At 43.4% G+C, this 11,383-nt stretch overlaps 1 protein-coding gene across 5 annotated transcripts in view; it reads left to right on the top strand.

Annotated features, from left to right (window-relative positions):
- Positions 1-11,383, top strand: part of RASGRP3 (RAS guanyl releasing protein 3) — a 109,577-nt gene that overhangs the window by 88,442 nt on the left and 9,752 nt on the right. For all 5 annotated transcript variants that reach the window (XM_019549701.1, XM_019549703.1, XM_019549704.1 and 2 more), the window contains 2 exons: positions 2,470-2,585; positions 8,616-8,763. In XM_019549701.1, coding sequence (XP_019405246.1) covers positions 2,470-2,585; positions 8,616-8,763 — 264 coding nt within the window. The remainder of the gene's footprint in view (positions 1-2,469; positions 2,586-8,615; positions 8,764-11,383) is intronic.

The following is an 11,383-nucleotide window of genomic DNA, read 5'->3' as shown; positions in this document are numbered from 1 at the left end:
GCTGTGCTAGTTACCCTCCCCACCTTTCTCTGAATAGCAAACTGGATCATTTCATGATCACTGTCCCCTAGCCTCCTTTGTACTAGCAGCTCCCCCACCAGGTCATCCCCAGAGGCTAACACCAGATCCAGTATCCATTTGGAAGGTAGAATTGATACACTGTTCCCTAACATAGAGCTCAACCTTTTTTCCCTTTCCTATCTCTTGTAAACAACCTATAGCCCTCTATGTATACTGCCCAGTCAAAAGTTTCATCCCACCATGTCTCCACTAGGCCAACCAGGTCGATTTTACTACTTGCAAGCAAGAGAGCAAGCTCCTCCTGCTTGTTCTCCATGCTTCTTGCCATGCTACCCATGGGGTAGTGCTGTGGGTGGGAGTCTTGCCAGTTGTGGGATTGCCAACTGGGAAGGGCATAGAGCACCCTGGGACATAGATCCTGCTACACATGCAAATTAAAGCTGTATAGAAACCAAATATAAAGTTGTTATACATTTTCCAGCTCTAATTTTATAGCTGGTTGGGCCTTTTTAAGGTGTGATAGTTAATTTACATATGTAGTCAGTCTAAAATAATTGTGCAATTAACCAGGGAATTGTGTAAGACATGTAAGGTGTAGAGGGGGCCAAAGTCTATAATTTGATGTCAGTCATTCCAATGGAATGGTACCTAGATCTGAATTATCCTGATTTGGGATTTCCAAAACACAAACCAGGTTTCTTCTTCACATCATATTCTACCTGCTTGAAACTCCCTCCCTGTAGGGCTATAATATATGCCCATACTATACTATTGGAGACCCTTCTAGCAGGAAGCCTAATTACAGTGTTTCTTCAAACAGAAAGTGCCTGTTGAAAAGCCTAAAACCCTAATGGGCAGGAGTGTGTGCATGTGTTTAGAGAGAAGAAATTAAAGCCTGGTAGATTGTTAGCAGTGGTACTCAACTTCTCTAACGTCTTTCAGAAAAATAAAGGCCATGTGTATGCAGTATCCAGCATTTTCCAGCTTTCTGTCACTAGCGCACCCTACCTTATGGGTACTGGCTGGCTCTCTCCGCTGTCAAACTGCTCCTCAGATCACCTTTTTCCTGTGACTTTTTTCATCATGCACCCACTTTACACAGAAGTGGGGAGTAGGCATACTGTGTATTAGCATTGGTATTGGCATACTATCCTGTGCAATTCAAACTACAATCCCTTCTCACTTGCACTGATGCTTTTGCATTGATCTAGGTCCTGACCTCTGTTACCAAACTGTAATCTAGAATAATACTGTTACTTCAAATGTTGGATTTATATCAGCATAAGTGATGATTTAGCATCTTTGGGTAAAATGCATAAACCGTTTGAGAGCAGAGGCCAGAACTCAGGAGTGTTACAGTAGTGCCAGCCATACTGAGCCAGAAACTCAGACACCCTCTTGTTTGCTATTCTCTCAAGCCAGTAAGCTTTCTTTCTTGGCTGCCCAATGAGATAAGAGGCACAGGGAGTAAAGGCAGGCTTAAATTTGCCTGTGGTTTAGTGATTAGCACACTCTGTTGGCACATGGGTTCAGACCTAGTGAGTGGACCCAGAACCCAGGTCTCATGTGCTGGGCAAGTCCTCAACTACTTGCACCACTTATGTAAGAGAAGTATTTACTTAACTTACAGTCAGTGTTGTAGTCCATTAGGTAGACATGCTGGTTCAGGCAGATGCTTCCCTGTTCAGGCCCTGAATCCTGCTGAGATGTCTTCCTCTTACATTGTCAAGATCAGGTTCAAGCATGATAAGACCAGGCTGAGTGGTGCAGATGGTAAGGCACCTGGTTGATACTCCAGAGGTTGCAAGTTTGAAGTCATAGCAGAAGTGCTCATGATGCAACCTGTCAGATTTCAATGAATCTATAAATTCTGCTAAATATATTGTTAGAAGGACATGAAAAAAATGACAACACCAGAGTTTTTTTAGCATAGGTTGAGGATCCCCACAGAGAGAGAGGAGAGCTACTCATCTCCTGGGTGAAACTGGATCCATCACTGAAAGTACCTACAGACTGCCCACTGAAAACTGGGAGAGCCTGAGAACAAAGAAGTATGTGTCTCTACAGACACAACAGGATCCCACCTCTCTTTGCCTGGTTGCACTACCTTGGAATAAACAGAAGCTGAATCAGGGACCAAGAGGCTGCAAAATAAGATGTGGCTCTATGGACCTATTAAAACAAGTTTCCTATAAGGAATCAGCACAGTTTGCCTTATAATTAAATGGGCATAAACAGAAAAGTATTGAAGTGCTAGTAACTAGCATTTGATAGAATTAATCCATTCAGCAGTTCCTAGTTAATGAGAATGGACATTTAACTAGTGTAACTGCACAACTGAAGAGGTGGTTTTGTCATAAATGTGTATAGGCTGGATTTTATTTTGCCATTATGTTGCCAGTGTCTTTCTTCTATGTTTGTTTAGAATCACGTCCTTCTATTTTTCAGTCTGTTTTTAGGAACTATGATCACGACCATGATGGCTATATTTCTCAAGAAGACTTTGAAAGTATAGCTGCCAACTTTCCTTTTCTGGACTCCTTCTGTGTACTGGACAAAGACCAGTAAGCTTTTTTTTCTTCTTTTTAAAATTATAGAAGAGAAGAGATGCCTTCCAGACCTCAGCTTTTTTTTAAATATGTGTCTGGCTTCTTAGCCAGCAACTTGAAGAGCAACTTCAGCTTGATGAATCTTTCACATCATTATCATCATTATCATTACAATTATTATTGCTGTCATTATTAGTATTGTTATTATTATTTTACTCTCATTTACTTTATTTTTATTATACTCTCATGCTATACTTTTCTAGGAAAAAAAACTGGGAGAGCCTAAGAACAAGGAAGTATGTGTCTCTATAGACACAATAGGATCCCACCTCTCTTTGCCTGGTTGCACTGCCTTGGAAATAAACAGAAGCTGAATCAGGGACCAAGAAGCTGGAAAATTAAATGTGACTCTATGGACCTATTAAAACAAGTTTCCTATAAGGAATCAGCACAGTCTGATTAGTTCAGGGGAGTAAGGCCAGAGTCTCGGAGCAGGGCAGAGGAAGGACTAGAGATGGAGCTAGAGAAATCCCAGTGCCCCAGGCTGAAGTGTATCCCTAGTATGAGTCAGGAGCTTGTCTGCTGCCCTCCTGCTCAGGGACTGTTCCTTCCATGGCCTCTGGGGCTAGACTGCCTGCCCCAGCTCAGGCCCTAAGCCAGGGGTGGGCAAAATGGTGGATCTGACTGGCAGCAGACTCCATTTCCCAGTAGCCCTTGCCCACATGGCTGGGGCTAGTTTCCATAGAGACTGCAGCAGCAGCCATGCTGTGATAGTGGAGGCTGGGGTTTCCATGGAGACCAGCCCCAGCAGCGCTGGCAGGGCACATGGCAGTGTGGGGAGCTGCTATGCAGCTGGGCTGGGATCTTGAATGACAGTGTGGTCCAGAGCCAGGGCAGAGCTGCAATCTGCCACCTGAGCCCTCTCTGCAGCCTTTCCCCTCTTAAAATATCAGGAGCACTAACCTCCCTGTTACAGTATCCTTATCCCTAAAACTCAGAGCTGTTTTGTCTATGACTCAGTTTTCTGACTCCAACACTTTTTTTTTCCACTGACTCCATCAAGCCCACTAATCAGAGGAGATATTTCTTAGGTCGTCCTGAGCCTGATAGGGTCTGCACAGTCTATCCCACAGGGCAGGTTACAACCCTTTTCCATGGGTCGCTTAAACCTTTCAACACTGATTGTTTCACTTGGGAGCCCACCTAGGGACGTCAATTGTTACATGAGAATTTTAGAGGGTTGAGAATGAGACTCATGATGCATTATTCTGATTATCAAAAGCTTTATTGGGATACGCTATGGAAATGGCTTATTTACATCAACAAGGACAGTGTTTATGTAGACTTGGATTCAGAGGAAGAATGCTCCTTCAGGAACATTCATTGATGTATTTGTTCTTTCATAGATGAGCTCATGGAAGTTTGATTCTGTACAACTTGACCACCAGTTATATACCTAATACAGGTTTTTCCCATTTGGTTACATTTTTGTGCTGTGAACCAGTTGCTATTTATTTTCTTACATTATAAGGACATACCAACATCAGTTACACCACATGCTCACTATGTTACACAATCCTACTTTCATAATTTTACTAAAATCATGGCTTTTATTTATGTTAAACTAAGCCAGGCTGGAACAAGGCCTTCATTGCATCTATGAGCTACAGAATAATTAAGGCAAGGGGTGAGCAGATCACTGGTCACAGGCACTGATATAGGGTGAGTGCAAAAATAGCAGCTGCTGCCAGTGTCAGCTCAGGTATTGCTGCTGTCCCATGTGTAACAGCCATGCAAAGCACAGAACTACCCAGTTACACTTCTGGATCTGCACAATTCCTGGCCAATTAGGTTTGGCCATCTGGATTATCTACATTCAGTCTGACTGAGCACTGAGAAGTTAAACCTCATCTGATGTAGTATCAGACAAGAATGCTCTAAGGCACAACAAGGGTTACTTTGGGGTGAATCTGCCCACATCCCATGTGACTTCTTGGGGCTGGGCTGGTGCTTTCACTGGTGAGCACCAGCCCAGTCCCACCCCCAGGGCTTTCACAGAGAAGAGACAAAAAAGCTCTGTCTCCTCCCTATACAGCAGGCGTGGGAGGGAGCCCCCTACCACACATTCCCACCAGCTACCCCTTCAGGGGAAGGAGCAGAGCCTCCCTGCCACATGGGCCCATCCTGGTTCCCCCGCTGGGGTCTTGGGGGGAGCCAAGCTTGGCCCACATAGTTGGGGGTTCCCTTCCTCCTTCCCAGCCCTTCATGTGAGTATCTTGACAGCAGTACCTTCATGGCTGCCATACCTGGAGCTGGGGCAGGGGGGGAAATGGAGCCCCCCTGCCTTGCAAACCCAGCCCAGTTCCCCCCACCCCCCACCCCCACAAGACCCCAGCAGGGGGAACTGGGCTTGACCCATTCAGTGGGGAGGCTCTGTTCCTTCCCCTGCCCAAGACTCTTGAAAATGGTATCCTCATGGCTGCTGCACCCAGAGCTGGATCAGAGGGAGGAGGAAAATGTAACCCCCCTGCCATGCAGGCCTGGCCCAGCTACCCTGAAGACCTCAGTGGGGGGTAGCTGGGCTGGGCCCATGAGGTGGGGTGGTCTCCATTTCCCCTCCTGCCCCAGCTCTGAGCACGACAACCTCTGCTGCTGTCAAGATGCTTGGGTGGGGGCAGGGGGAAAGGAGCCCCCCCCTATCGTGCAGCCTGGGCCTGGCTTCTCCCTCTCCCCGCTCAAGACCTCCTTTTTCTACCCCTTCTTCCCCAGCCACTGCTTACAGTTGCCACCTGGCAGGGGGGTAGGGCCAGAGAGAGGGGTGGTCCAGGAACGTCCCACTTCTGGCCTGTGCCAGTGCAGGCAAACTCCGAGCCCCTCTCCCAGCCCAGCAGGGTACAATGGCACTCTAACTCATAGCACTTTGCGTAAAGTGCCATAGTTAGAGCGGCTCCCCAGCAGGTTGCCTGAACCTAACCCCAGTACACACCTTCTGACTGCCAGGTGTACTTGTCCAGTTAGATCTCTGGTATGACTATAGGTCTCAGTAGCATTACCACACACGTTGTCCCATTGCTGGCTTAGGACCTTGACCTAACAGTCCATTTAGATTGTTTAATTTTGTCATATGGGAGTTGCTTGATTTAAAATGGAATATAAAACACCCATGTACCTAGCAGTGAGCACCCTATAAACACATATCTCACAATGATTTATCTTCTTCTGGAGTATTTTTGCCTTCATCTGTATATTTTCATTTGCCTCCACCTGGTCATAATATTAACCAGAAGTATGTGGTGGGGCTGTTGTTGTTTCTAGGCAGAGGGGTTGATGTCTGATAAATTTTGCTTGATTTTTTTGTCTAAGAATCCTCTGTAAAACTGGAGCAAGTTTACAAGATTTCAGAAATGTTCACCACTCTTTGGTTATTGTTGGTGTATTCGAAACATTGAAAAGTTGTATCCTCATTTTTTAATTTATGGGGGAAGAGGTTCTTTCTCTTCCCCTCTCATTGCTTAGTGGATTTAAGCATGGGTGAAAGGCCAGGAGATTCTGAGTTTAGGTTTTGTCTTTAAGTGGACCTAATCATTCTGTGCGCTGGAACAAGTTGTTCCACACAGATGAATTCTCCCCATTCACTTCAGTGGGGCTTTACATAGGAGCAGTTTTCCATGTTATTAAAGTGCAGGATTGGAGCAGTTGATAACTATTCTGAAAATAACAAAGCTAGATTTCTGTGTGAAAGGTATGGTGATCATCAGGTTCAGTAAAGACAGGCATATGTGAATGAGAAGAACTGAATAACCATCTTTATCTGTAGGCAAAGTTCTTTGGGTAGATGTGATATATTTTATTAGACCAACTAAATAGTTGGGGAAACATTCTTTACAAGCTTTCTTGCACCCTTCTTCAGGCATTGGGAGACTCTATAGGATCTCTTCAGGTACTGGGAGACATTGCAAAGTCTCCCAAAGCCTGAAGAAGGGTGTTTGTGCCAGAAAGCTTGCAAAGAACTTTTCCCCAACTATTTAATTGGTTTAATAAAAGATATCACATTTACCTAAAGAACTTCACTTGCCTATGTCCTTAGACCAACATGACTACAACCAACAACCCAACAGCTTTATCTGTGGAACAGCAGACAACCTTTGCAGACCCTTGGTTTGTGTTCCACACTAACTAGCTAGCTCAGGGATCATCTCCCAACTTCTGTAGCCTTCTCTTAGGGAGCATCACTAAATTATAACTTCTGTCAGTGCAAAAGGGACTCTGAATTTTTGCGTGTCTCATGTGGAAACATACTCGTGATCTCAATTTGTTACAAAACAGTGAAATTTCAGGATCTGAAATGTGAAATGAACTGGTGAAATTTTTCACACTTGGTTTCCTGAAAAAATGATCATTAATTAAATGTGGTGTGCTATGAATGTGCTACGGTGTGTTATAGTATTTACAAGCAGAATGTTTTGAATTTTTCTGAGACTGGACAGAGGTTCTTTTTAAAAGGATTTGATTTGATTTGGTTTGATTTCATGGACATTGTACCCCTTTGCACCAGGTATGTACAAAAAGACACTGTAGATCATTATACAAGGCAAAATACCTCACTGCCCAGCACATTGCTAATGAAGGGCCTAGTGCATCTATTCTCAATGAAAGAGTATGTCTTAAAGTTAGATTAGCAGCTTTTATAAGAAGACAGGTTCAGGACAGTCCCTGCCATTACTAACTCAGAGCCATCTGCCAGGCCTTGGGTGTTTCACAGGATGCCTCAGAACTGCAGCCTTTCATCACTACACCCAGATTGCCCAGCATAGGCCCCAATTATGCCAAGTACCAGGTGATGTATGCTGAGGTCTTATTCTACTTGCCACAGATACAGGTATAACTTTGGAGATGAATGAAACCCCAATTCTAATATCATATTGCGTCCTTCTGGATGCATCAAGATCTTGGATTGCTTTCTCTATCCAGCTTACACCTTAGAGTAAACTCCAACATCCAGGATGAGGTTATCAGAACCAAACACTACAAGGAAGGTCTATCTAGGTACACTGACACAAGCAAACACATATCATAGTGTTTGTGCCAGAACACAGCCACACACCATATCTATTTGCCATCCTGATTACTCAGCTGAACTGAAGCCATGCTGTGGTCCTTTCTCCAGACCTTCCTGATTATCAGGTCTAACTTGTCCCTTTAGGACACACCATAAAACCATTGCTATGCTAGCTAAGAGTCAGATCGTGTCTGTTTATTCAGTAACTGTAGAACACAAGACCTAAAGATCTACCTCTTTCTCTGCTAAAAAGAATAAGGCACCTATTCTGCAAAGCTTCTCTAAAATATTACCTGTTGAAATTGTGGCCATGTCTGTTGGCTTAAAGAACATGCTAAACCTGTAATTGCCAGATTAACAATTCCATCAGAAAAATCATCTTCCCTGTTATGTAGGTCAGGTAAACATACATATCCAGCCAGAACAATGTTCTTATAGAGAGGAATTCCTAAATTCACTGCGTGTTATTTCCTTACAGCTCTTTATGGATGACTGATTTATATTATTCTACGGGGGTAAAGGAAGTGGGAAACTTTAAGAATTTATTATGGGGAAGCAAATTAATTTACACATATTTGCAAATGTGTGCAGACAGAAAGGAAAACTATATTTTGGGCATAACAAATTTGGGCAGCAGCCTTCTACAGTTAGTAAACATTTGACTGGTCACAAAACTCCTGCCAAGTCAATTGACAAGAAGATGAACTGAATGCTTTAACATAAGAATGAGAAAGAGGGAACCTAGCATTAGTGAGATCACCAGGAGGGAAAGCAGTGCCTCTAGGGCAATGAATTTAGTTTTAGTTCTTTAAGGAAGGACAAGATAATTTAGAGCTTCTGAGTGGAAGGTTGGCTTCTCAGATGCCTTTTTTTATATATTGCTGTCAGTGCATATATTGTACTCCATACATTTTTTCAGCAGCAGCATCCTATGATGCCCAGTTGCATGCTGTATTAATAGATTTGATCTATGATTTTTCTTACAGAGATGGTCTAATTAGCAAAGAAGAAATGATGGCCTACTTCCTGAGAGCAAAATCACAGCTACAGTGTAAAATGGGACCAGGATTTATTCACAACTTTCAGGAGATGACCTATCTTAAGCCAACTTTCTGTGAACACTGTGCAGGATTTGTAAGTATGATTTTAACAGTCCTGTGCTTCAGATATAGCCTTATATATCATCTTCTGAGTCTGGGTAACACAACCAAGGGATAATAACACCCATTCTCTGGTAAGGGGGAATAGCCTTTTCAGTCTGGCAATGTATCTCACTGTAGTGAGAAACTAAAAAATATATGCTCCAATTCTGTGTCCATGCTGTCCAGGTTTCTCCTCTGGCTCTTAGGTATTTAAATGTTAAGTATTAACAGGCAATGGATGCATGACAAAGCTCTCCTGCTAAATGGCCTTGGTTTCCTTTAGCTTAATTGAATTCACTTAAATTGCCTTCATTTTCCATGTAGACAAAGCCAGACAGGGTGAGTGTCTGGAGCAAAGACTGTAGATGAAAAAAGTGTTAGATCTTTTTCATGAAATTGCTCTTTAGAGTATAATTCTGCTCACGCTTTTCTGCCATTTCTGGAACCCTTGAACCCTTAATTCTTTTTACTAAATTCATGACACTTTTATTTAGATAAATTTGAGAGGAATTTTAATAGTTCATCAAGAAATCAATGGACCTTTCAGTTTCATGAAATCAGCTATTTTTAGAAAGGCATTTGATCACATAATCATTTTTCTCTCTCCACCACAATGCCATTAAGTCAGGGCTGGGCAATTATTTTGGGTGGAGGGCCACTTACTGAGTTTTAGCAAGCCATCGAGGGCTGCATGACAGGCAGCCAGGGGCAGATTAATATTAATTTTCTAAATTTTTTAGGGGCCCCACAGGCCGGATAGAATGTCCTGGTGGGCCACATCTGGCCCGCGGGCCTCATTTTGCCCACCCCTGCGTTAAGTAATGGTCCCAGTTTAGTTCATTTTTTAAACTTTCATGAAATGTTTCAGTAACTGATGGCAAATCAAATATTTTTGGACCCCTGATAAACCTCTTCCATCAGTTTTCCTCAGAACAGGTCATAAGAAGACCTAGTAGGATTTAAATGATCCTTTGACAAAGGTGTGGCCAATGTGCAGCACAGGTGCCATAAGTGGTATGAGCAGCCTCTGTGTGCAGCGTGCAGCTGATTAGGGAGGGGACAGACAGCAGTAGATAGGACAGGAAGCAGAACGCAAAGCAGAAAATCAGTCAGGGAAACAGAAAGCAGAGCAGTAGATCAGACAAGGGAACAGGATTAAAGTGGCATTTGGGGAGGGTGCAAGGTTAATTTATGACACACCTGCCACAAAGACTGGTTCCCTCTGCTTTAAGATGAGGGCAAGAACAGTCAGCACTATCATGTTGGATGGCTGTTCCCTTTAAAAATAGCCACTGACAGGGACTGATGAAAGCAAATCTCTGCAATGAAACTACAAAAGCAGTGGCCAAGGTCACACTCTTTCAGGGCAGAGGTCTCCATTCCATCTTAATTTATGGCCTATGTTTAAGAGCGTAAAATTGGGACTTTATCATCACCACTGCAGTTCTCACTGATGTCAATGGCATCTGGCAAAATGATCAGGAGTAGTTTGCTTTCTGAGGTATATCACTTGCAGTGTTGCTCCCTAAAAAAAAATCCGCCCTCTTTTTGAGCCATCACTTCTACCCTTTGTTTGCTTTTCTTTTCCTCCTTTCCAGCTCCACCTGCCTCCCCTCACTTCTTCCCTCTGCATTTCCTTCACAGTAGCAGCTCTCAATTCCTGCCTCCCAAAGCACTTCACTCCCACTAAACCCTGTAAAACATGCTCAAATGGTAGGCAGTGCAATAGTTAAGGTTGAGATTGAAGTGTGTCACAGAATGTTAAGACTGACACTTCCAGGCAGATTCATGGCAGTAGAGATCACGCTTCTCAGAGCTATTTTTTCAGGCAGCGTCAGGAAGATATGAGTGCATTAGTTACACTTGAATTGCATTCAGAAGGTTTTCTTTGCCTTCTAAGGACTAGGGACCTTTCTTTTAAATGGCAGTTTAGATGGCAGACAACCCACGGGTCATATAAATGCATCATGCAAGACTGGATCTTCTCTGTGGGCCATATGTCTGACAAAAATTAGAGCATTTAATGCCAAGAGATGTCTTTCTGTTGCATACCTGCTCAATATATTAGTAAGCTAAATAGAAAGGGCTTGCTCCTTTGTTTTAATTAAAATAGTCAAGCCATGCTAGAGGACAGTGAGGCAATATATTTCTCATGTATTATGTTAAAGATGTGAGAACTGCTTAACATGTGTGAGTACTTGCTGCTGCAATAGTTAATAGAAGTCTTGCTTGTGTAAAGCATAGACTATTCTGCTCAATATGGGAGCGTGTGGGTGAAATAACCTGTGTTATTCGGGAGGTCAGAACAGAAGAACATTTAAACACATGGGCTAGGGACAGACATTCAAAAAGCCTGAGCTTGAATTGATTCAGTCTTCGCAGATTAGTATATCCTGGCTAGGCTAAATCAGTTTTGTAACCAGACAGACATCCCAGAAATGCTGGCACATGCCTGCAGTAGCTCAGGCTAGAAGCTGGGGGTCACTAGAGTAGCCCTCCCTTCTTTCATAGATTTCATAGATTTCATAGACATTAGGGATGGAAGGGACCTCGGGAGATCATCGAGTCCAGCCCCCTGCCCAAAGGGCAGGAAGTCAGCTGGGGTCATAGGA

This window comes from Crocodylus porosus, unplaced genomic scaffold, assembly GCF_001723895.1.
Source record: "Crocodylus porosus isolate Cpor-Errol unplaced genomic scaffold, CroPor_comp1, whole genome shotgun sequence".
NCBI lineage: Eukaryota > Metazoa > Chordata > Crocodylia > Crocodylidae > Crocodylus > Crocodylus porosus.
This window is presented reverse-complemented; position numbering and strand designations above follow the sequence as displayed.